The sequence below is a fragment of the Cryphonectria parasitica genome (assembly GCF_011745365.1).
Source record: "Cryphonectria parasitica EP155 unplaced genomic scaffold M406scaffold_7, whole genome shotgun sequence".
Classification (NCBI taxonomy): Eukaryota; Fungi; Ascomycota; class Sordariomycetes; order Diaporthales; family Cryphonectriaceae; genus Cryphonectria; species Cryphonectria parasitica.
This window is the reverse complement of record NW_024468915.1, coordinates 2,472,228-2,497,691: the sequence shown is the minus strand read 5'-3', so window position 1 is coordinate 2,497,691 and position 25,464 is coordinate 2,472,228. Positions and strand designations below refer to the sequence as shown.

The window sequence follows — 25,464 nt, the reverse complement described above, 5'->3', positions numbered from 1 at the left end:
CTAAAAAAGTTGCTCCCTGCCGAGCTGGAATCTTACGGATTCCGAGACAAGACTGACTTCAATCATTATCAGAGCAGTAACTTTTGCCTGTCCCCCGTGAGCTCGAGATACTTCGAATAACCTGCTTATCGACAAGCTAGGGAGATGGTGTGTGGTATTAGATGGCATGTTGCATTTTTTAGGTACAAGGTCCTACAGAGTACAAGTGTGTAAAGGGAAACGGAGAACTTGATCCGGAGGAGCCACTTCTCCTGCTAACACCATGATGTCACCAGAGTTGAGGATGCAGGTTATCATGTCAAAGTGTGCCACCTCTTTCTCCCTCTGACGAACCATCTCGACCCGTGCCTATGGAGGTGGCTGCAGAAAGAGAGAATGAGTCGTAGACTGGAGAGGTACGCGTCAGTCAGAACAATCTTTGGAAGGGGGGAAGAAATGGGGAGAGGAGTGAGCGCCCTGCAGGAATTTGAGCCCAACGTGGCACCTGTTCATGCTCAAACAAGATTCCAGAAAGGGATCGTCGTTGAACGAAACAGAGATCGGCAGGCCCACGCGCTGTAGGTATACAATATTGGGGTATGTAGGATGCGTGATGTGGGATGGGTGTGTGCCTCACCACACCATCCTTCTACCTTATCACCTTATCCAATCTGTCGGATCTGCTGTCCTACCCTCTTTCGGCGGGATCCCCCATCGAGCCATCTTGGAGAACACGCATAGCACGCCAATGGGACGCTTACGGTCCTCACTAGCATTACCAAATATACACATTCGTGCCCGGTCTCGGCCCACGCTGCCGCTGTATGACAAAGAAGGGAAGAGAGGAAAGAAAAAGAAAGAAAAAAACAGGAGACATGCCACAAGTCAAGATCGACTAGTCTGATTGCATTGACCCCCTGTGATATCCTCCAAGGTCAGAGATCATCAGGGCCCGGGCAGGCTCTCTGGGAACCTGGTTGGCCCCTCCCCTGCTCAGAAAAGCGTGATTCGCGTTGATAATTATATATTATGAGGGCATGAGACTGCACATGAGGTGCACAAGCAAATGCCAGTCGCTCAATATGGGATTTCCGCATGTCGGCCTCTTACATGCGCCGGGCTTTCCCCCCTTTTCCCTATGACACCCTCATCCGCAGCCACAACCTCGGAAAACTCACCACTAGCAGCCCGGACGACAGGAGCCCAAGAATGAAAAGCGGGAGAGATATTGTGCCGTCTGCGCCACTGCCGTTGCCGAAGACCATCGTCAGATCTGCTCTGTTCCCTGATCGGGAGTGGGCGCATGATGGATCCGCTCGGCCTCTGGAGCTCGTGAGAGCGGGGGTGGTCGTTGGCTTTCCCCAAACCAGCACATCCGAGCGATGAATTATACAGGATCTTTGTCACGTATGGCACAAGATCCGGCTGTAAGAGGGCAACCCTCGAAACCATTCATGGCACTCGTGTGACTCGAAACATCTTTGTCAATGCTGACGAGTCCTTGGGGTAGTATCACAGTATAACAGGTCCGTAATAGTACCGAGACGACTCCACGAGCCGCAGACGGGCGACTTGAGTTGACCCACTACATCTGCTTTACCCCGCGACGACTTGCCAATGGGAGTTCAGACGGGCAGAAAGGAACATGCATCCACATTCTGCTCTCATGCGCGCTACTACATATAGCACATACTACCCTATGCACTTAGTACTATAGTAAAAGTGCAACTTGGGCACGGTTCATGACAAGGTTCCGCATACCGAGTACGATAGTAACATCGTCCCAAAATTCACAGTCATCCTCTGACAAAGGAGGCCCTCACTCCCCGGGAACACCCGAGTGTGTAGAGGACCCTGCGCCCCCTTAGATGGCGGATGGTGGCCATTGGCTTCTAAAAACAGAATACAGGATCTCCTGCCGTACTGGACTGTAGATGATTGTTACTGGAGACGTGTCATGACTTGACTTCAGAACTTACTAGCAGCCCATCAACGATCCTTTGATAGTGATTGAGGCGACATTCAGAACTGCAAGGATTGTGGCGCGGGTCAAGATGGACGGAGTTACGTGTCTCCACTACAGGTCAGACATCCGGCTCAGTGTTGTGCAAACTCACCGACCCTGTTCTCCACCCTTCGCACACGAAGCAGTCGCCGCAGTCCGCTCATCAGAGTGACTCCGTGCCCCGTCACACTACTGGGGGAGTTTGATCAACACGTTCCTCCGACGGGTACAAACGAACCTGGCGAGTCACGTCTCAGATCACTGCACGTGGGCGTAGTGGGGCAAGTACACGACGCGACATCTCTGCTACCAACTACTCACGGGAGCCCTCGTCCCCCAGTATCCAGAAAGGGCAGGCCGACCACGGCTGGGAATTGCAACATTCTCCCTGCGAGCGGACGGCAGACGCCCTGACCATCACAGAAAATATCAGCAGATGGCGCAGCATGCGCACTCCAGCGAGGTCAAAGGGAGAGAGATCTCCAGTTGATTGCAATCACGAACGCCACCATATGTCTTGAATACTGCGCAGGGAGTCTGGATAGTCAGGGTGACGAAAGGCCGATGGGCGGGAACGACGGCGGCGGGAGGAGAGTGCGCATCGAGTGGTTGACGTGGCCTCAAGAGAGAGGCCGCTGCGCATATGCAAAACCAGCACTACGTGCGTCAGCTCTAAGGGCAATTGATTCCATTCGTTGACGTTCAGCCGCGTGGAGGGTGCAGGAGATGGGTGTGGGGGACAGGCCAACAAATCGTGGTCGTATCTGATCAGCGCCAGGTCGATGACCTTTTGCAGCCATATCCAAAGCTCAGAAAATGGGCATGTATCCCATGACGAGCTAGCTGTCTGGATGTTGTTTCGGTAGCGCAAGAACAAGGTGGTACCTGGGTATGGCCTTTGGGGTAAGGACTAGAGATTGGAGGTCGGTCGGAAGCCGTAGTAATACACCCCGCCGGCGTGTTGCGCGCGATCTTCGCTACATGTAGTCGATTCTTGATGCCCCAATTGGTACACTCTCGAGCCAGAAAATACAATAAAATAAAAATTCGAAGAGAGTAGTAGTGCTCAATTCAATTCGTACGCTCCAACCCTCGCTAACACACGTCGTTTCCTTCCTCGTCGGGCCCGCAAGCAAGCCACAAGACAACGAAAGACGACTGAAAGCTCTCGCAGGCGAGTCTCGATTGGGTTCCAAAGATTCCCTAGCCAGGCGTACCCAGCTAGGAGTGGTCATAGTATAGTTTTCAACTAGCAAAAACGCATTCTCAGGCGAACCTTCACTGAATTGCGTAAAGCCCGTGCACCAGGATAAGGAAAGAAGAGGGAGAAAGGAAGCAGCAGAGCTGCAGAGTTTCAGGGCGAAGTTATATACCCCAAGGGAGGGGATGCACGGACCATTGACATGTCCCAGCTCGCACCTACCTGCATGGACCGGTGATGAGTCAGCCCGGGCGCGAAGGCGTAACGTCCTGCTATCGAGCCAGTGTGAAAGTCAGCATTATGATATTGCGTTCACCCGTCCATGTGCTACCTTATTGATTTGCTTAGCTACCACAGGAGACGTGTCTGTATTTGCATGCGAGTTTCTGCATCTCTACATTCCAAGAGGGCTGTCTTATAGTAAGGACATCCGCGGCTACTTCGTCTCTTCCGCAATCAATATTTACGTACGTGACGCTGAACAACGCACAACGAGGTCTCCAGTGCTGTCGTATGGCTGCTGTCTGAGAGCCTATGTATTTACCGGAACGCTTGTATATGTCTGATGGGAACAATTTTTTCTTTGCGTTCTTTCTTCTATCTTTCTCGCTCCCTTTGTCGCGCTTTACAGACTGCACGTGGAAAACAAACGTGATAAACTGCCCGCATTCTTGCCAGCTTTTCAATGCATCAACCATGAGACCGCTCATTTTTAAAATTGAAGTCTGAAGAGGAGCCAACCAGAACTCGATTGGGCTCCTAATCTGTCCAATATAACAACCAGTCAGCCCATCAATGCCCGTCCAAAAGATATGGCCTTGTCACATCTTCGGCACAATGCCCTGGATCTTGAGGCATGCGGAGCCATGCCAGGAAGCATGAAAAATTGAGAGGGCAGGTAGCTTAGTACTTGAATAGAAGGGGTGTTTGGCTAGTTCTGTGAGATGTGCTCCTTCCATTTTCCAAGTTTTCCACCGGCCTCGCCCCAAGTCTATATTTGGCACTTGCACCACAGCTTCGACCTGACTCCACCTTCGAGAGGTACCAACGACGAATGACAGCGGAAAACAACGACAAAAACTGCAGCTATACATAGCGAAGCTTAAGCACACATATTCTTTGTATCTGGCCTGTTGACGTTTTGTCTTTCACTGTCCCTCCTGGGCCCCTCGCGAGTCCAAGGTGTCAGGCTACGTTCGTCCTCCTCGTGATTGGCCTCATTGTCAACTTCCAAGCTTCCGGCCTTCGTATACACCACAGATCGACTGCTATCGCTATGCCTCCAGCAACCCCAGGTCCCAGCAGGATCGGGACTCCAGCCTACAGCACTGTGACAAACACGGCAAGCGGTCGCCGATCACGAGCAGCCTCCACCATTGGAGCCAGTGAGGGTCATCTTATCATATGTGCTGTCAGCGAGGCGCGAGGTGTCTCCCCCTCCGTCGGTCTCGCCTTCGTCAACGCTTCCACTGGAGAAGCCGTGCTCAGTCAGATCTGCGACAATCAGTGTTACGTCAAGACCATCCATAAGATGACCATTTTCGAGCCCACCCGGATCCTCATCGTCGATACCGCGTGTCCTCCCAACCCAAAGAGCAGCCTCTATTCCCTAATTGAAGAAGAGCTACCGGAAGTACGAACTTCCCCTCTGCGCAGAAAGTACTGGTCAGAGAATAGGGGAATGGATCTTATTCAGACGCTTGCATTCAAGGATGATGTCGAAGCCATCAAGGTTGCCATTGAAGGCAACTTCTATCCCATTTGCTCATTTTCCGCGGTATGTATTGCGCATTCTGCAGATCTGCGCCTGGACAGCCGCTGACTTCATGGTCATCACTAGGCTATACAATGCCTAGACAACGAATTCTCAATCCACTTTGCAAATAATTCCCTCAGAATCAAATACCAACCATCGGAGGAGGCCATGATGATCAGTCTCCCGACGATCCGGGCTTTGGAGCTCATACAAAATATCCAGAACCCGTCATCAAAAGCCAGTCTCTTTGGACTGCTGAATCAGACCTTGACACCCATGGGAGCAAGAATGTTGCGCAGCAACATCCTTCAACCGTCCACACAGGCCCAGGTGTTGACCGCTCGGCTTGATGCTTTGGACGAGCTCTGCACGAAAGAGGATATGTTTTTCCAAGTCCGCGGTGCGCTCAAAGACTTCGGCGACGTCGAGAAAATGCTCACCAAGATCATCGTTCTTCCCGCGGAGCCGTCTCTGGCAGCAAGCGAGCAAGCCATCAATGATGTATTGATGATCAAGAACTTCGTCATGGCTGTTCCACCACTAGTCGAATCGTTGAGGGACGCTCGCTGCGCTCTTCTTGTCAACATTCGTGGCCTCTGTAGGCCCGAGATAACCAATCCCATCTTGGAGCGAATCTTGGGGGTTATCAATAGTGACGTTTCGTACAGCACGAAACCTCTCGATCTTCGGAATCAGCGATGCTACGCTGTCAGGGCTGATATAAATGGCATGCTGGACGTGGCCAGGGCCACCCTCAAGGAGATAACTGCTGATCTGTACGAGCACGTTGAGAGACTCAATACTCAGTTGAATCTAGCAGCAGATGTTAGATTTGAGGCCAAACGAAACTTCTGGCTGCGCTTTCGTCTCTCTGATTTTGAGAGCGGCGTTATCCCGGGCGAACTCATTCATTGCATTTCGAAGAAAGAGTTCCTTGAATGTCAGACGCTGCGAATGGTGCAGCTCAACCAGCGCATGACTGATGCTGTGAATGAAATCACAATGCAGAGCGACAAGGTGGTTGAGCAGCTGCTGGATTCCATCAGAGCCGACATTCCTGCTCTCTTCCGCATTTGCGAGAGCGTTGCGCTTCTTGACATGCTATCCTCCTTTGGACAGACAGTCACAACCCGAGACTACGTCAGGCCCGAGCTGAAGGATGCGCTAGCCCTCAAGGCAGGTCGCCATCCCATCCTTGACTCAGTGAGTGCAAGATTGTCCTCCCCAAACAGCATGGCGACGTATCTGATGAACGACCACGATTAGTCACTCGACAAGTTTATCCCGAATGAGTATTATGCCACGAGACAGCATGCTTTTTCTATCGTTACAGGCTGCAACATGAGCGGCAAGAGTACGTACATTCGAAGCGTTGCGTTGCTGCAAGTCATGGCGCAGATTGGCTGCTTTGTGCCAGCTCAGTACGCATGTTTCACCATCATCCACAGTTTGTTGTCCCGAACTTCAACAGATGACAGCATCGAATCCAACATGTCGACATTCTCGGTCGAGATGCGGGAGATGGCTTTCATTATTCGCAACATCAATGACAGGAGTCTAGCCATTATTGACGAACTCGGGCGCGGGACCAGCACCCGAGACGGTCTGGCCATTGCTATCGCAATGGCTGAAGCCTTGATACAGAGCAATGCGCTGGTCTTCTTTGCTACGCATTTCGCCGAGCTCGCACAGCTTCTGGGAGATCGACCTGGCGTGCTCAACTTGCACCTTGCGACCGAGACGACCATTGCGGACGATGATATTCCCAAAATGACGATGCTATACAAGGTAGGTGCCGGCCCTGTGAAAGAGGAAAACTACGGTATCAACCTTGCAAGAGCCATCGGATTTCCTCAAACTTTCCTCGATTTGGCCGAGAAAACCAGCAACTCCCTCAGAGAGACGGCTGAGGCCAAGAAACAGTGTTCTGAGTCGCGAAAGCTGGTGCGGCGTAGGAAGTTGGTTTTGAACGTCCATGAAACATTGCAGCAAGCCTATCACAGCGGGATGGACGGTGGGGCGCTTAGGAGTTACCTGCGCCGACTTCAGACTGAGTTCATCACGCGGATGGAGGAGATTGAGAATGACGGAATGCAAGTTGCCCCGGAAGATGATCCAACGTATGCGGTGACGGAGAGTGATGAGGGGACGCCAGCTGAGAATGGTATAGTGACATCTGAAGATGACAGTATGGAAGGATGATGATAACGCCTTGGACTGTTGATGCCATCGCCAGCATTCTTTCTATCATGATTTTGGCAGGCAAGAATATTCAAATGGCTAGAGATCACATGTTCGCTGAGTTTAGGATCAAAATTGGACGGCTATTACCATATGAGATCTGATACTGTACTGAAACCTTCTCATAGGATGGCCCTGGGTAGACTGATTGTCGGGATCACCTCGTGATAATGAGTTAGCAACATGGCGAACATGCACACCTTGTTTAGCCAGTCACGTTGCTCTCTTTACTTTACTCCCACTAACTAAATTCTGATGAACGCAAGCGGCGATGTTCGAGTTCCACTGCAAGTGATGACTCTCCATTTCGTCTTCTCGTATCTAATTACTAGCCTATGCTTGGATTGGGGGTATACTATGGTAAGGATCGGCCGGCCCTCGTCCCCTCCGCCTGGTATAAAAGTAAAAAAGGCTCTGGATGAACAACAATAAAGCGCAATGCAATGAGCCAATCTGTCTCTCCCGAGCTTGAACTGAGATGATGACTACGTACCATCTTCGAACCCGCCCCTGCCCCTCTTTTTGATCTTTCTCGTCGACGAAAGAAGAATCACTGAAAATGCTCATTTGTGCTTACAACGTAACAGGTATCAAGGAGTAGATCACCTGGAGCAGGCCGGGGGATCAAGTGGTATCATCGCTCTGCCGCCAGATGTGTGTATCACCCAGGCTAAACGAGCTGGAGTTACTACTCGCGCCCGGGGCCGAGGCCCGAAGCCCGTCGTTACTACTGCTATTACCAATCCCGTTTGCGTCCTCCCTGCCGCCTACACCGTTGAGGACGCTCCCTTGCCCGGGCTCATACTGATAGAAGCCTTCGGCGCCGCCCTCACCGGCTAGTGAATCTCTCGTCAAGAGGGGTGGCGGGTCGGCATAGATCCAAGGCTGCTCGAGCGGCATGGTGAAGCTGGGGTTGATGAACCGCGCGCCCTTCTCGCGGTCCTCATCGACTGTACTCCTCCTGCGGCGGAGGGCCTCAATGGGTTGGCGGCCAGGTCCGCCAAAGATCTCGTCGTGGACGATGTTAGCGCCGCCGCCGTTTGGATCGTCGCCGGGGCTCACGCTCCCGCTGCCATCGCGGTTGGGGTAGCGGCGGATGGATCGCAGGGCGATATAGTTGGTGAGAGGCTCAAACTTGCGTTTCCAAGCGTAGCTGTACCAAACAGTGCCCATGAGTAAGGGGATGACGATGGTGGCGGCGAAGAAGGCCTGCTGCAGGACGAGATAGCCTGCCATTGTGATCTGAAACACAACTAGGCCTAGCACGATTCGATAGCAGATGATTCGCCACGCGCCGCCCGTAGCATGCTGCGGCTGCTCCATGGCATAGAGGAGTTGGTACTTGTAGGTAAAATAGCCCAGGACGAAGTACACCACGCCGACGGCGAGGACGACGTACCCGCGAGGCAATACAGAGTAAACAAGGCAGAGGATGAAGACTAGGAGGGCGGTAGGGAGGTAAAAGCCGTAGCTGAAGGTTGGCGGGACGGTAATCGTGGCAAAGTCGCGGGGTGTCTTCGCGCCTAGGCGGTTGATGGGGTAGAGACTGACGGCGCCGAACTCGAGCAGGCGGAAGGGAAAGAGGCCTAAGCCCTGCAGCATGATGAAGTTGAGGTAGAAGACGTTGAGGTTCTGGATGCGGGCGGCGAGCTGGCGAGCGATGTAGATGGTATCGTGGAAGGAGTTTTTGAGGACCGTCCAGATCTGGGCGGCGGTGCCGAAGACGGTGAAGACGAGGAAGATGTTGAAGAAGGTGAAGAAGAAATTCTTGGACACGATGGAGAGCTCAACCTCGCCCTGGGACAGCATACCCTGCTGGTTGGAGAGATAGTCATATGCGAAGGGGACTGCGACGTTGAGCAGGGAGACGACGGCTGTGGGCAGGCCAGTCTGCACGAGGGCCTTGATGATCTCGTGTTCATTGAGGAAGTCGGCCAGGTCCGGAAAGACCTTTCCGATGGTACACAGCGAGAGGAGACCGGCAAAGGTAGCGACGGGAATCAACCAGATAACCGAAAGGATGGTGATAAAGATGGTGATGGTCCATGCCCTAACACGGCGGCCGTTGCGCGATGCGTAGGTGTTGTGCCATACCACATCGGTAGGTGCTGGGGCCTGCTTGGTGAGGAGCTGACCGGGCCGCGGGTCGATGACGGCCTGTGTGGCCATCTGACAGGCGGCGATCGAGTCCATGGTCACGAATGCCTGGTCGACCGGCTCGTAGTCCTTCTTCCTTGCAGTGCGGATCCTCTCATCGATCCTCCGCAGCTTCTCCTCATAGTAGTCTATGGCGTCGGTCTTCTTGTATTGCAGGCGTAACAGGCCGTACCAGATGCGGGTCTGGGGCCGGGGGCGATCCACCCATTGGTGTGCCCCAGAGGCGAGCAGCCGGTCGGTTGTCCCAGCCTCCTCGTCCACCACTACGGCCTCCTCGTCGTCATTGTTCCCTTCTGCTGCAGCTGCTGCAGCGGTGCCGCTGGCAAGGTGACGTCGCTCGTCGAGGCCGTTCCTAGCCTTCTGGCCTAGGTAGACACTCCAGGCCTCCTCCAGCTTGCGCAGTATACCAGCCCTCTCGGCGATAAGGTCGTCCAGCTCCTTCCAATTGCGGCAGAGGGTGACGCTCTCGACATTCCCAATCTCCAGCCTCTCGACAAGCTCCTTAATCTTGTCCTCGGCGCGCAGCTCAACGGGCATGCCAGAGAGCCTGAAGGTCCTGTCGGTGATGGTGGACTGGGTGCCGAGGTAGTCCTGGCGGATGCGGATGATCTTGAAGGTCTCCTTGTCGGTAAGATGAATGGTTAGGAGGCTGAAAAAGTAGGTAAACACGAGGTAGGCCCACAGAAAGCCCATGTCGTAGTTCCAAGTGTTGTCGCGATCTGGATCGTCGGGGTCGGGGACCGGAAGGTCGGACTCGTCGGGAATGTACCTTCGATTGATGGGCTCGAGGACAACGGCGGCGAAGAAGAAGAGGACGGTAAACAACTTGATCGAGAGTTTGAAGAAGGCGAGGAACTATGAGAGTCAATTAATCAGTCAGTTAGTAATGCTGTACCGCGCAAGTCCAGCTTCTATGAATGCCTTTTCGAGATGTTCGCCAGTTCTAGGAAAAGAGAGAAAGAGAGAGCACATACCACGAAAGCATCCAGGCCAGCTGATGCCAGCACCTGCGCTTCAGTGATCCTATACAACGCAGGCATCCAGCCAAAGAAACTGTCGGGGAGGGGAGGCAGCTGTATGGAGGATGGGATGAGCTGTCGTTTCCTGGCTGCATAGAGGCTCTTCCATCTTGGTCGTAAAATCTGCACATGTGCAAGGCATCATATCATGCCAACCATCAGCACCAAAACAAAGCCATTGAACCTTTGCATCTGTCGAGGAGAGGAGGACATGGACATGGAGGTGAACCTACACAGAAGGACAGAAAGGCAGTCAATCCCAGTGCCAGCGAAATGACCAGCTGCACCTGGGTATCCTTCTCTCCTGGCTGGATAAACTCGCTGCCATCACTATTGCAGTTCTTCTTCCCCTTGCCACCGTCGAAAATGTCCATGTCCATGGTCTCTTACTAATGGACCACCTCTCGAGCCAGCCAGCGGGGTCCTTGAGTGGTGGTGATGTTGGTGATCAGACAGCGTGGAGGAGATGACACATATGTTCACCTCGACAACAAGTAAACATCAACAAAGAAATATTGACATTAACATTGTCATCGTTATTTGACAGCAACACGCTCCTCCAAAGGTTGCAGACATTCGCTTCCAAAAAATTCCGAGTCGTTGGGTGTCTTCAGCAAAATCCTAAGCTGTTGCTGGCTGCTGCTTCCTGCATTGATGCGGGTCCTGGGTGATGACGTTCCAAAGAGCAGCTGACATCCTGGTCCCTGCAGTGATAGCCCTGTTGCATGCTGCATTGGCATGACTGGTTGACGGTAATGCTGCAGTGAAACAATAGGTGGGCAGGTGGGGTATCCTTGCTCACGGGTACTATGTTGTTGTACTAGTAGGTATGCTCACCGCCACATCGTGTGCAAGCCACTGCACAGCCACTTGCAGTCAGTTTCTCTCTCCCAACGTGGGACTTGGTTCTTTCCTGCTCTTCTGCTCTATTCATCCACAGCATCCTTGTTGTTCTTTGCTTTGGCCACTACAGCAGCAGCACATGGCATTTCTCCGCATTTCCAAGAGAATTTCATGGAAAGACAAATATCTGACTCATTGTGTGCCTCGCGCAACTGACCATCGACGGCAGGAGTACCGCGGACTACACGGAAGATTGCCAAGAGGACGCGCCCCCAAGATGAGCTTGGCTGGACTCTGAAGAGATGCTGGTGTCTTATGTGCAACGCAACATGCCTCGTCATCTGAATCCATCCAATTAGCAAACCATCGTCGTCACCACCCATCTACTGGCATCTGAGTTCTAGGCAGCACTTTGTATGGCGTTCTTATGTCCATGTGTCGATGCTTTTGCAGATTCTACAGTACAGATCAACATGGCTTGCATGGTAAGGATGTCTTTTTCTCTCTATTATTTGCCCCTGGGATGTTTCTGCTTGCTGTAGGTCTACCTTCTTCTTCCCCCCCACGTGGTAATTTACAATTTCATCTGCAAGGCTCTCGAGCTGGCTCTATAGAGTGAGTGGTGCCGTTTGAATGTTGCCTCCTCTAATAGTGAGGGAGCCTGTTGTGTGGTGCAGGTGCAGATGGCACTAGTCCCAGGCACAGCCCTCAAAGGTGGCGACCTTGGAACTTGAATGCTTACGACAACTTGCGCGCCCAAACTGTCTTACAGCACCTTGAGAAACTCTTCTGCAGGGCGCTAGGCGCTTTGTCTCTACAGTCACATTCACATGTTAACTGTGCTACAATTCCTTGCACAGGAAGAAGGCGTAGTAGCAACAGCCGTTGACCTCACCTCGTCATCCCGACCTCTCCGTCATTGGTCCTTAAGCGGGTCCTTCCATATCTACTTTATTTACCGTGCCACCACCGCCCTCTCTGACTACCCCAGCAGCTGTTAAAAGCCCCATAACAGATTCGTCTTCACTTTCATCCATCTTTTTCTTGTACACCTCACCACGTGGCACCGTGGCACAGTCTTGTTTTGGGGAACGTCATTAAAACCCCTCTCCTTCCGTGTCTGACTTCTGTGCAAGTCATACTACCACTCCTACTTTTCTTTTCTTCCTCTTTCCACCTTCTCCTCTGCTCTACCTATCAACACCAAACCTTCATCCATCCCAAGGAATTTGGGGAAGACCATGGTCTTGGCGAGCAACATGGACCACAGTCACTCAATAGACTCTGCGTTAGACACGCAGGGCCTCGCCGATGAGCAGCGTGGCCTCCTTGAGCTCATCGACAAGCTGCAGTTCGCCCAGCTCGACAACGTCAAACTACCACAGATCTGCGTCGTGGGCGACCAGTCTGCAGGCAAGAGTTCCGTCCTCGAGGCAATCACCGGCACGCCCTTCCCTCGGGATGCCGGCGCATGTACGAGGTTTGCGACAGAGATCCGGTTACGACGGGCACCAGAGTCCAGCCTTAAGGTTTCTATCATTCCAGACAAGAACCGGGACCTCAAGGCCCAGGAGGCACTGCGCAGTTTTGGCGGCAATGTCACCCAGGACATGTCCTTCGAGCACCTGATGCGCTATGCTGTCGACCTCATCGCTCCCAAGAACATACCCGGCCGCTTTGCCGCCCGAGACATCCTTGTTGTCGAGAAGAGAGGGCCCGACCTGCCCCTGCTCACTCTGGTGGATTTGCCTGGCCTGGTCAAGAATGCCAACAACGACCAGTCTCTTGACGACATCAAGACGATCGAGTCGCTGTGCGATCGCTACATGAAGAGCTCTCGTACCATCGTCCTCGCCGTTGTGGGTGGCAACACGGACTACGTGCAAGCGCCCATCCTCAGCAAGGCGCGCACCTTTGATCCTACAGGGTCTCGCACCATTGGCGTCCTCACCAAGCCGGATTTGACCGAGTCCATCGGCCTGGAAGACAAGTTTATTGATCTCGTCAACAACAAGGATAAGGCCAACGTGTTCAAGCTGGGCTGGTATGTCCTGCTGAATCCTGGCCCTCGAGAGCCAGGCCAGCCCTGGCCCACGTCCCGTGAGCGCAAGCAGCGCGAGGAAGAATTCTTTGGCCGCGGTAAATGGCGGTCGCTGCCGTCTGAGATGTGCGGCGCTGACGCCTTGAAGGCCAAGCTCAGCGCGCAGCTGCAGCGCCATATTGGCCGGCACGTCAAGACCCTGCGCCGCCAGATTCAGACGGCGCTGGACGAGACGGATTCCGAGCTCAAGAGCATGGGTGAGGGCCGTGACACGCCCGAGGAGATGCGGATAGAACTCGTTGAGCTCTTCAGCGCGTCCAAGGAGCTCGTCATCCCCGCCGTGTACGGCTTCTACAAGAACCCTCCCGGCAAGACCTTCTTTCGTTCGACGGCCGACCCGAGGGGCACCCCCGCCCAGAACCTGCGCGCGCGTGCTGCTGAGGAGAACGACATGTTTTCTCAGCGCATCAGGCAGCATGGGCGGAAATTCGGCTTTGTGTCTGGCGGCTCCGGCCCGGGTGGCGCTGCCGAGCAGCTGACCAGCACCGAGGCGCAGAAACAAAACTACGTACGGTCTGAGGTGGAGATGCTCCTCAAGCAGATCCGCGGGTCCGAGTTTCCCGGCGATGCCAAGCCGCGCGCCGTGTACATGCTGTTCCAGAGCTACAGCGAGTACTGGCCCAAGCTGGCGCAGGAGCACAAGGACAACCTGGGCGTGGTGTGCAACGAGTTCCTGTCGGAGCTCATCGACTACGCCTGGCCACGGCGCATGCGCGAGCCACTCCGCCGCCACTTCCTCGACCCGCAGATGCGTGCCCTCATGGACAAGGCGCAGAGCGAGCTCGACCTGCTCACCCAAGACATGCACCTCGAGGTGCAACCCTACGATCCGGAGTACGAGGAGAAGCTGCGGCGTTGGCAGCGGGACGCGACGACCGAGGGCAACACCTACAGCGAGGCCCAGGAGGTGCTTGAGAAGATGCTCATCTTCTATGAGCTCACCGCCAAGAGCTTCATCCGCAACGTCATTATGCAGGTTGTCGAGCGCCACCTCCTGCAGGGCATGTACAGCGTCTTCGAGAGCGTCAAGTGCCTGAGTATGACCACCGAGGTCATCGAGGCCATCGCCGCCGAGAACAAGGAGACAAGGGAGCGCCGCATCATGCTCAAGGGCCGCAAGAGGGCCATCGAGGAGGCCAAGGATGTGTGCGCCGGCTTGGCGATGAGGAAGGAGTTGAGGATGTACGCGGACGAGGCCGCCACGGACGGCGAGACCTCTGATGAAGACGAGGACGGCCCGCCGAGACGCACGCTCAGCTCGCGGTCCCAGCAGCAACAACAGCAGCAGGCCCCTGCTGCGGCCCCGTCGAGGCCCCCGCCGAGGAAGCATGCTGCCGCCGCTCCTGCCCCTGCGCAGGTGACGAATGGCTATGCCAACGGCATAGTCGATGCCGCGCCTTTGCCCTCGCCGCCGAGAACAAAGACGACTCCGTACCTGCCCGAGGAGGACTACTACAACGCCTCGCCCCGGTCGTCGGCTCCTCCACCATCGATTGCTCCACCGCCCCCGCCCAGGCCTGAGAAGGTCAGCGTAGGTGGTGACAGCGGGTATTATGCGCACGATAATGGTGCAAATGGACGGCCCTCGCTTGAGGACTATGGAAGTTACTCTTCGATGAACAGTCAGCAGCAGGGTGCAGCGAAGAGAGGACAGTTCAGGAAGATGTTGGGCAGAGTTTGAGGGGAGAGATGACGGTGTGTGTTGTGGATAGTAAAGGATTAGTCTCTTAGATGCATATTTATTTGGGAATCATAGCGAGATAGACTTTGGTACTTTTTTAATCGAGTCACGAATACTCTTCAGCTGTTATCTGTCTTTGCTTCCCATCCATGACTTTTGGATGGAGCGTCAGTGATGGAAGCAATTCTGTCATTACCGATATGTGTACTTAGCCTGGAGATGCCCAGTATCTTATTAAATAGGTTACCAATAATTGACACAAATCGACGCCTAGCCTTGCCTTATGCCTAGCAGAAAAGAATAATGCCATGCCTCTGCTTATATTATCAGTGATACGCATAATTGTAAAGGCCCAGGCTGGCTGGCGGCATAACTCTGGTGCTAATTATTACAATAATATGCAGACCTGCTTCCCTCAATCATGTTATATTTCCTTGTCCAAGACTCCATAAATCGGCTTTCTACCATGCATCAGCTTGTTCAATACAACATAACTTAATGGGCCAAGCATGAAGGTCAATAAGCGCTGGCTATTTCCAGCATAAAGTGGCGATTCGCGGGGCATTGAATGCAACCTACAGGTGGCGGTCTTGATTGGACGACCGAAGCGCGACAATATTCAACTTGCGACACAGCCCCCGTCCGCAGCCCCCCTGGACCATGGCTGTTTTAACAACCATATAAACATGCAAGGGCCCGTTTCGTCTTCGTACGTACGTCCCCTGCATCATTTGGGAAAGGACGGCTCGTGGGTCACTGACTTGTGTGTAGTCGCTGCCAAACAAAGAGAAGGGAGAAAAGAAAAGGAAGCTGCAGCGATATCATTTCTAAAGCACATCATCACCACGTCTTTTTCCCTTTTTCTTTACCTCCTGTCAACATCGTTCTCCTATTTTCCCTAGTATCACCAACCCCCTCCCTCTTCCCCCCCTCCTCTCACTCTCTTTCTTTTGCATGCGGCCGGCTCGCTATTCCCCGTCGTCTCATAGTCGTACGGTCGTCACTCGTTATTTCTCGTGGCCATGGCATCACTCAATTGTTCTTCTCCCCCAGAAAAAGCTGCTACAAATGCTGGCGTTGCAGGTATAGGCGTAAGTTGACAACTTGAGATTCGGACTGAGACGTTCTTGACTTTTTTTTTCGACCTTCTCTCATAATACAATTCCTCTAAAGAGTGTCTCCATTTTGGCAGATGATTTGGCGTTGGACTTCTTGACTCACAAAGGCTTTTGCATACTGTTTTAGGTCATCCTCGGTTTCATTGTACCTGCGACACTTTCGATTGTCCTCGCCTTTTCCCTGATCATACAAGAGTCCTTTATGCACTCTAAGAGACCTGCACTGGGCCTCATTCGCCGCAAACTCCTCTTCGCCTTGTCCGACCAACAAATCATCTATGGCATTGGGATTCAAGCGGTTGGCCTGGCCCAGATCACATCACTTGTGCCCTATCACTTCTTCATCATATGGATGGTCTCGCTTCTTTCGACGGCCGTCCATAATAGCACCCTGCTTGTCCTCTTGTGCGATTTCCACTCGGACAGGGTTCTCCGATGGCTGCGACAGGTCCTTATGCTCGTTAACCTCGTGCTGGGCTGTGTCTTTGGGATCTGCATGCTCCAGGTCGTCCAAAAGGGCATGACCACTTCGACGAACCCCACAGCCTGCGCCTTTGTGAACGGTGCTCCAGGAGATGTTCAGACGGAATCAAGCCGTACCCTTTCTTTCATCGGCACCATTGTTGTCATAGGAGCCAACTTCCTCGTCTTCATCGCTGCAACCTGGTTCCTCCAATCCCGGAGACAGGTCGCCTTCAAGTGGATACAGCTCGCTGGTATCCTCCTCATGGCCGCCATTGCCGTGGCTGCGACGGTCAGAGTCCTCATGTCGTCACAGGCTTTTGGCTACCCATCCACCCCACTGGCAGACAACGCAGAGAGGGCCTGGAGCTTCTCAACATCGGTCACCCTATTGATGCTGGCTCTGCCCCTGATGACGGTTCTCGAAATTTGGAGGGGCGAGGTTCGTGTGCAGAGGGAATTTGAAAAGGTCGAGGGATAGGATCCTTACTCCCAAGAGAAGACCAGCCCGTGGAATCCCCTAGACAGCCTGAGCACGGTAGGGATGGGATCCGTCTATTCGATGCAGGCCTAGGGCACTCAAGAAACTCCCTTCTTCTATACGACTCGCATTTCTTTCCTTCGGTTCTTTGATACCCCTTCTGCCTTCTTGTAGGATTTGCATGATGATGATGAGGATGAGGATGATGAAGAAGGCAAAAGAGGAAGGGCTTTCGCGCAGCGGCCTTGTGGGGCTTGCTGGTGTTTATGCCTCTTACCAGCTTCTAGAAACAATTGGATACGGGGTGGGGAAACTACACTTGTGCAAGAATCCCTACCAGAGCATTTCGATGAGTATCAGCATACGAAATGCATTGTTCAAGACTATCATTCAGTCACGAAAGAGAATCATACACCCGTCTGGGCACGTTACAAAATCAATAGATCGCATTGGAAGTACTGTTACGGAATTTATCCTTCCATCATCATATCATGCTGTACTGTAGGAAAATGGCACATGACTCGCCTCTGGTGTTTGTCGTTTAGCCATCAAATTCAATGTTCCTTGGGATACTCTCCCTCACTCCATTTTGAGGCCTCACCCATGTTTCTGCCACTGCTTCATAGTATCTCTACTTTGATAGATACGTGCAGTGCGCTCCAGACAGAAAGCAGGCAATGTGTGCTATATGCAAAGTGTAGAAAAGTCTCCCTGTCGCTGACCGGTGCAGAAATAAGCCACAGTGTTTGGCATTGTGTGGTAATAGCTAGTTCTTGGAGGAAGCGGTGGAAGCAGTAGTGGTCGTTGTCACGTTGCAGAAGATTGACTTGAGTGGTGCTCTCTGACCCCCGCTGCTTAATTACTACGGCCCAACCTACATGCAATGGTTGATGGGAAATGCGATCATCAATCAGCCCGAAGAGTACCTTGTCGAGGACATATCTAAGGCGAGGGTTTGGACGTATGGGATATATTGCAGATGTGGCTCAGCTTTGGCTGCGGGTCTGTGGCGCAGCCTTCTTCTGATCAAGTGCCTAGCGTAAAGCTGAAAGCCACGCAGAAAGCTCTTTCGTATTTTTGAGGCAGAAACGTGACATCTTGATCAATATATCCTGGCTCTTACAACCCCGCCCGTTCGTCCTCGACTAATCATGTCTCCTACTGATTGCCACCAGTGTCAAAATGTCGTCTTTGAACCGGCCCTGGACGGTGATAGTCCAGTCGAATTCCAAGCTAAAATCCATCCTGATGAAGCCTCCTTGAAACAATGCGCCGACAAGCGCACCTGTCACCTGTGTACCGTTCTCCATGGCATGCTGGAGAACCGAAAGAAATTTGCTCCAGTGAAGCGTCAGGCCAACAACAGTCGCGTGGGAAATTTCCCTGACATATCTCTCTGGCTGTATTACAGGAATGACGGAGATGGTGAAAGGTCAGACGAGTGGGAGTTCCTTGAGGATGAATCTCATACGGAGGACGCACCGAAGGATGTCAGTTTCGCACATCCACTGGGTACAGATGATATTCGCATTCGAAATCCCGAGGTGATCTCCAGATCGGCTTGGTATTGCACTGAGGAACCCTTTGCGTCCGACACACAAACAATAGCATCTCCGGCTGTTTCTCTTAGCCCAAACTTGCTAGACTTGTCGACAGGAAGTGATGAATCGATGGCCGTCGCCAGGGAATGGATCGAGAACTGCACGAATAAGCATACGAACTGTGGCAAGAGATCGACTGAGGCTGGGTATACGCCAACAAGACTGCTCGATGTCTCTCAGGCCATCGACAAGTCGAAAGGCGTCGTTACTCTAGTTGACACCACAAAGCATCACAACGTCGCATTATCTGACGGCACTAGGACAGTGGAATATGCCACACTCAGTCACCGGTGGAACCCAAGCTACACTTGTTTCACAGAGACATCCAACATTGACGACCACCTGACCAAGGGCATACAGATCAACCTGCTACCAAAGATCTTCGCAGAAGCATGCATCACAGCCCGAAAGCTAGGCCTGCGCTACATCTGGATCGACTCCCTCTGCATCATCCAAGACTCAAACACCGACAAGGCCTCTGAAATTCCCAAGATGGCCGACTACTACCAGAGTGCCGAGCTCAACCTGTCCGCCTCGACAGAAGTCCTGGAAGGGCTGTGGTCCGACCGAGACGGCGCATCCACCCGGCCTTTCAAGATCAAGGCGACGCTCTGTCTCCCAGCTGGAAAGCGCAAGGAGGTCGTTATCGATCTGGCGCCTGTGCTGAGGACCAACAAGTCGCACCTGGACTACCGCGGCTGGATTCTGCAAGAGAGGATCTTTCCGAGACGGACATTGTTCTTTGATGCGTACTGGCTGTCTTTTGAATGTGGTGAGATGAGTGCGTCGGAGAGTTGTCCTCGGGGTGTCAGGCTGGATGTGTCGTCGAACCGGCTCACCGTCGATGGAGGGCTGAGCACCGAACTGGACAGGGACTGCACACTCAGTATCATTGGGGGCATTGTAAGGTCTATGGACCCTGCGAGCCCAAGCACAAGTATAGAAAAAGGTTTGTCTTCCTGTCTTTGATAAGCCAATGTACTTCTCTAGTCAGTACTCTGGAGAAGGCAAAGTGTTTCCAACTCACACACAACACAACCATAGGAAATCAGCGCCAGATACTAACCCTCTGGTACCGCATCCTAAATGAATACTCCCTCCGCCAGCTCTCCTTCGAATCCGACCGCCTCGACGCCATCTCAGGCCTCGCAGCCCGCCTCGCCCGCACCCTGGGCGACGACTACATTGGCGGCATCTGGCGACACAGCCTCCTCGAGTGTCTCCAGTGGCGGCCCGACGACCCTCTCCGCGGCAGCGAGGCGACGGTGCGGCAGACGAAATACCGTGCGCCGACATGGTCATGGGCCAGCTGCGAGCTGCTGCCGCGGTCGACCTTCCGAGACGCGAGGCGCGTGCTTCCCCTGCAGATCTCCAACGACTTTGTCGCGGACAGCGGGGCGGGCAGCGAGGCTGTGGTGGAGGTTCTTGACGTCCAGTGGCGGTGTGCAGGGGCGAACCGGTTCGGCAACCTGGCTGAGGCGACGTTGACGCTCTTGGGCCGGCCGCTGAGGGGGTTTGCTTACGTGGGAGTGGTGCCGGATGTAGGGCTGGATATGGTCACGCTGGGTGAAGAGGAGATGGAGGAGATGCCGGAGGAAAAGGCGCAGAGTGGCGGTGGGGATGATGGACGGACGAGGGAACTGGTGTGGTTACACATTGCTGGAAAGAATCGGCTGGGAGAAGTGGTGAGGATGATTACTATGGTGTCTCCAGACACTTCAGACCAAAAGGTTGAGGGTAGGAATGTGTATCTGCTGCCTTTGGCGAGGCGATATCTACATGGTTCTGGTGATAGCCTATTTTGTCTGGTCCTTAAAGAGGTTGGCCCGGGAAGATATGAGCGCATTGGGCATTCTGTCACAAGGTCATGTTATGTGATCAAGGTTGCCACGAGGAAGATGGAATTGGTGTGATTCAGTTTAGGATGTCTATCTACTTGGATGATTTGCTTTGGAGCTATCAGAAGATCAAGGTGAAGTTCTACACCTGCTAGGTTATATTGCCTGGATCTGTCGGACGTGCGATGACTTTGTGAGCTGATGAAGTCTTCCACACCCCTGGGCCAGCTACCATCTTGGGAAACAAGCAGTGACACGACGAAGAATCTCACAACAGTTGTTTATGAAGAGTCAGCAGTCAATTAGGAGTGCATATCGTGAGTGAAAGATGAGGAGGAGAGAAAAAGGTAGTCAACTAAGCGTGGGACGCCAGGAAACGTAGAATTAGTACGCGATAGCTAAAAGGAATGACCACTCCCAGCTGACTGGAAATGGAAATGGCTATAGCCTATATAGCTGCGTAGACGGTCGGACTCGCCGGGTACGCATCACGGCTTGATAGATGGTATACGAGTCTCGCTCCCTCGGGTTAAGGCCCGCATTGGTGAGGGTGCTTCGTATCTTGTGGAGTGTGCTCTGAAGCATCGTGACAACCTGCGCTGGCTGCCACATACAAGCTGAAAAGCTATCAGGATCAGCTGCTTTGTCAGGCTCAGGGACTGACTCGAGGATGTAATGAAGGTACTCGTGTGAAAGGAGGATCAATTCGACCATGATGCTCCAGTCCTCGAGATTCTCCTCGCCCAGAAGCGCTGGGACGCTGTGTCGAATGGACATCACCCTTGTGCCGTCCATTTTGAATGCCATCGTGGCTGTGGATGCCTCTTCAACGCTTGGGATGTCTTGTATGTTCTCGTAAACGGATTAGTTTACGATATCCTGGTCAGCAGAGTCCATCAGTTATTAGGTTCAGGATGGCTTGTGTATCCTAAAGAGCTTGAATGGGTTGAAAGGGCCAGCTTTAGGGTCCTTTCTGTTGCTTTTGGGTGAATTGAACCACGTTGAGCGCGATTCGAGGCTGAACTCGAGGTTTTTGCCATAGTCAAGGGTCGAGGCACGAAATCAACTACCGTGAACGATCGAAAAGAAGACAAGAGGTCTGTATAACCTATGTGAGGGCTAAAGGGCTCGTATTGCATATGCCTTGAGGAGGAAAGAGAAAGGAAGAGAAAAGCCGCGAGGGCAGCTAACTGAGGCTATCAACAGGTCCAGCTGTTGGCTGGCTGGGGAGTCAATGGCCCTGGTTGAAGCCGCAGCGGGTGTTGTTCGCATTATACATGCACGCTGCGCAGGAGGTGCCTGTTTCAAGGAGATAAGGTGCATGATTAGCTGGCTGAACACGACAGATCTCTGCTTGAGGAGACATATCTTCCAATGTGATTGAAAAATGAAAAGAAAGGGAAGGAAGAAGAAGGAAGAAAGAAAGAAAAAAAAGAGAAGAAAAAAAAGAGAAGAAAGGAAGACTTGGGGGGGGACGATACGCAGGAGTAAGTTTGGAGTGCAAAGCCAAAGGATGGAAGACTTACGCATGGTGTTTGGAAGGCCGGGCTGGTGGGCGACCTTGGCGGTCACGCAGGTGGCAAAGATGCCACTGCACCGGGCCGATTTGCAAGCACGATCCTCATTGTGCGCATTGCCCGTCACGTAGACGAAGAGAGCCGGAAGGTTGACTGTGAACTGGCGGTGTGGGGGGGGGGAAGTTAGCAGCATATTCGACAGCATCTAGTAAGAGGAGAAGGAGAAGGGGAAAAGGAAAAGGAAAACGAGGGTTGGGTTTCGGCCCTGGGGCAAGACTGTTGCTTACCTTCAGACTGGTGAAACCGCGGTTGATGGCGGGTTCGGTAGGGTCGACCTTGGTGCCCCAATGCAGTGGGCGGCAGACACGAGCCTCCTGCAGGCGGCGGTCCACGCGCTCATTGCGCTCCCAGTCGTTCTGGAGGACATCCTTGTAGAACCTAGGCAGCTCGTTGACGTCCTGGAGGTATTCTAGGGCGTTGTTGTAGGTGGAGTAGTCCCGGCCAGACCGGGTGGTGACAGGCTGGGGAGCCATGGAGTGGATATGATGAAGGAGTAGTAACGATAAAGAAATAGGCGGAGAGAGAGGGGGGAGGGGGGTTTACGTGAAAGGGAGTTGAGAAGGGCACGGTAATGATGTGCTAATGGTTTGTTTTTTCTTTCCTTTCTTGGCAGGATAAGTGCCGTGGTAGCAGTATTATATACTTGAAGGAGGCGGTGGTGAAGAAATGGGGGATAGCGGTGGTCATCTTGACAAATGTTGAGATTGTGGCTCACTTCAGGCTGTGACTGGCGACGCATGGCTGGGTTCATTATTACTATTGTTATTGTAGTCGGAAAACAATGCAGGAAAGAATGAGGTTCAGATACAATGGTCAAGGTGAAAATTATATCTAGTGACATTGCTTAATACACAACACAGTAGAGGTGTACATGAAGTTGATGGAATGTTTTCGATACCGGTCGAACATTCTGTCAAAGTTGGTTGAATCATTCAGAAGTGACTAGAAAGAATGCCCAAGTACTGACCAGACCCTTCAGACAGGAGGAAGAGACCGCCATTAAATATTAATGGACTGAAGGAGATTTCAATACAAGGGAATTGAGGTCGCCATCCTTGTTTGCTTTTAAGTACTTAAGATATAGTCATCTTTTTGTCAATGCAAAGGTTGGTTCATGTTTGTACTCATAATTAATTGCTTCAACCTGGATTGCTTTGATTGTGGTTAATTGTTGCAGCAGTTTGTCGAGTTGTTCTTCTAGAGAGACAACTATGAGAGCACATTTCCAAAACCAGATGACTAGACTTATGGCAAACAGACAATCTCAATCGCAACATCATTTCCCATCTGGGCTAAAACACTTGACGGTAGTAAATCAATTCAACCTCTGACGGCTCAGCTCCACTGCCACATCAGCCGTAGCCCCATCAATAAAATCATTCATGACCACCACAAGATCATTACGGCCACAAGCCCGCAGCAAATTGTCCCTCACCCACGGCAGCGTTTTGGAATCACAAGTAGGCTTCGTGGCCAGCAAACAGCTGCTCGTAGACCCAGCCTCAAGCACACTGTATGCCACAGCCTTTGGAATATTCGTTGCCGTGGCCTGGCACTGGATGTTAATGAACCCGCGCCCGCCGCAGCAGTCTGGGTGCAGGACCTGCCCGAAGCCGGCCACGATGCTGTCGCCGTTGAGCGTGGCGTTGCCGGCATCCGTGTAAGTCGAGATGGAGTCGATGCTGTTGAGCATGATCAGTCGCTTGCCGTCGTGCCGTATATCGCCGATGGTCCTGTTCCTGAGGTCGTCCAAGTTGCCTGTGGTGATCTTGTGCGGGTTGCCATCCCCACGGCGCAGGGCAGCCTGGAGGTAGTCCCCGAGCTGCTGCTCTGAGGGGTGTTCACAGGCAGCAGGGACACCTGTTGATTATGATGGTCAGTAGCTATTTCTGATGTCTTCTTTTGTTTTCTCTCATTTGTTCTCATTTATTCCCGAGACATTCTTGAAGAGAGCACATACCATCCCAACGCAGCTGAACCACAACAATTTCTGTGGGGTTGTCCATAAGGAACTGCACGACCCCATTCAAGAAGTCATCGTACGCCATGCCAGGAATGGCACTATGCTGAAAGTAAAGCTTGTCAGGCAGATACTGCCTGACCTCCTTGTGCGTAAAGGCAGGCCTGAACTCGAAATATCTCGCACCCAGCGCCAGCATAGACTGTAGCGGGTCCTTCTGCGTGATGGCAAGGCTGGACACGATATCCGGGGCCAATGCGGCGACGGCAGGGCCTGAGACCTTATCGGTAACCTCAGACAAGACACGGGCAAACGTCTTGTCGTTGGCGAGCAGGGTGCGCACCACAGCGCCGCCAGCGTGCTTGATGATGACGTCGCAGTTCTGCATGCTGTTCATGCCGACGTCGTGCGCGGCGGGCAGGACGAAGCGGCGAAAGGGCTGGTCCTTTTGTGGCGATCCTGGCGGCGCGGCGCTGCCCATCCAGCCTGAGAAGTCGGGCGTGACGGTGATGTAGCACTGATGGCGGCCAGGGAGGAGCCCATAGCCCTGTCCCGACTCGTAGAAGCCGTAAGAGACGATCACGTCCGGGTTCTTGTGCAGGACGGACTGCGTCTTGGCGATGGTGTCCATGGTACCGCCCGAGGCGTTGCCTGTGAGGGCATTGACTTCGATCCACTGCTCCGTGATGACTTTGCCGTTGTGGAGGACCTTGAAGGTGAACTTGCCCTTCTCGTTGAACAGGCCGTGGATCTTGCCGGACTCGACCTCGAGGTCGCCATTCCAGAACTGGCGGAGCTCGTTGCGGACGACCGTCTGGCCTGGCACCGACAGCTCGATCGAGCAGCCTGGGGCGGCGATATATGTGTACGCCTGGACTCCTTTGCTAGGCATGGCGGCGGTTCGTCTTTTAAACTATGATCAGGACGAGTCGTTCTACTTTAACAATTCGTAAACAGACTTGAATGGTTCGTTAATGATCACGAGTTACATGTCTCAAGAGTCTTGTTAACCAAGGAAGGGAAAACACTTTACTTATGTTTTATTTTTCCAGAACACTAGAGTGAGCATTCAGGGGCTACGTGAGCTGGCATCGATAGTACAGTATGTACTATGAAGAAACATTGAAACCACTTCAGCTGTATTGCGGGGACGGGGCTGGTCCAAGCAAAGCCAAGACGCAAGGGCGCCTCTTTTCTTGGATCCATTACTATGGTCGAAGCGTCAGAACCAAGCATGCACGAGACTCGGGTTAGGGTTGTAATGGGCGGTGTCGTCGTCGTTGCTGCAAGGTGCTGAGGAATTGTCTGTTCATAATGTGTAAGGGGGGGAAAGATGACCAAGGTGTGGTTGAGGTTGAAGCTAATGTTGGCCACATTAGAGTGATACAAGCATGTAAAGTAAGCTGACTGCTTGTGTTGAACAAACAAGAACATTTAATGTCGC

General features: G+C 52.9%; 6 protein-coding genes across 6 annotated transcripts; 4 read left to right on the top strand and 2 right to left on the bottom strand.

The window, feature by feature from the left end:
• Nucleotides 1-4,461: 4,461 nt before the first annotated feature.
• Nucleotides 4,462-8,228, top strand: M406DRAFT_347667 (uncharacterized protein; the record flags this gene model as incomplete). The annotated part of the gene is made up of 4 exons (XM_040922319.1): nucleotides 4,462-4,962; nucleotides 5,026-6,144; nucleotides 6,220-7,038; nucleotides 7,311-8,228. The coding sequence occupies 4 exons, from the start codon at nucleotides 4,462-4,464 to the stop codon at nucleotides 7,323-7,325; spliced, it is 2,454 nt and encodes an 817-aa protein (XP_040773765.1). The 3' UTR covers nucleotides 7,326-8,228.
• A 4,182-nt stretch (nucleotides 8,229-12,410) lies between these two features.
• M406DRAFT_347665 (uncharacterized protein) lies at nucleotides 12,411-15,111 on the top strand. Its single transcript, XM_040922318.1, has 2 exons — nucleotides 12,411-14,833; nucleotides 14,933-15,111. Exons 1-2 carry the CDS (start codon nucleotides 12,443-12,445, stop codon nucleotides 14,981-14,983), a joined length of 2,442 nt encoding a protein of 813 aa, XP_040773764.1. The 5' UTR covers nucleotides 12,411-12,442; the 3' UTR covers nucleotides 14,984-15,111.
• An 894-nt stretch (nucleotides 15,112-16,005) lies between these two features.
• On the top strand, nucleotides 16,006-17,044 carry M406DRAFT_45665 (uncharacterized protein; the record flags this gene model as incomplete). The annotated part of the gene is made up of 2 exons (XM_040924282.1): nucleotides 16,006-16,074; nucleotides 16,229-17,044. 2 exons carry the CDS (start codon nucleotides 16,006-16,008, stop codon nucleotides 17,042-17,044), a joined length of 885 nt encoding a protein of 294 aa, XP_040773763.1.
• A 1,670-nt stretch (nucleotides 17,045-18,714) lies between these two features.
• M406DRAFT_265137 (HET-domain-containing protein) lies at nucleotides 18,715-19,955 on the top strand (the record flags this gene model as incomplete). The annotated part of the gene is made up of 2 exons (XM_040917714.1): nucleotides 18,715-19,464; nucleotides 19,650-19,955. Coding segments are annotated over 2 exons (1,056 nt in total), but the record flags the coding sequence as incomplete, so codon positions are not given.
• Nucleotides 19,956-21,714: 1,759 nt separating this feature from the next.
• M406DRAFT_72768 (uncharacterized protein) lies at nucleotides 21,715-22,533 on the bottom strand (the record flags this gene model as incomplete). The annotated part of the gene is made up of 3 exons (XM_040925576.1): nucleotides 21,715-21,782; nucleotides 22,010-22,205; nucleotides 22,288-22,533. The coding sequence occupies 3 exons, from the start codon at nucleotides 22,531-22,533 to the stop codon at nucleotides 21,715-21,717; spliced, it is 510 nt and encodes a 169-aa protein (XP_040773761.1).
• A 667-nt stretch (nucleotides 22,534-23,200) lies between these two features.
• Nucleotides 23,201-24,912, bottom strand: M406DRAFT_280943 (PLC-like phosphodiesterase; the record flags this gene model as incomplete). Its single annotated transcript, XM_040918425.1, has 2 exons — nucleotides 23,201-23,920; nucleotides 24,021-24,912. 2 exons carry the CDS (start codon nucleotides 24,910-24,912, stop codon nucleotides 23,376-23,378), a joined length of 1,437 nt encoding a protein of 478 aa, XP_040773760.1. The 3' UTR covers nucleotides 23,201-23,375.
• Nucleotides 24,913-25,464: the final 552 nt, after the last annotated feature.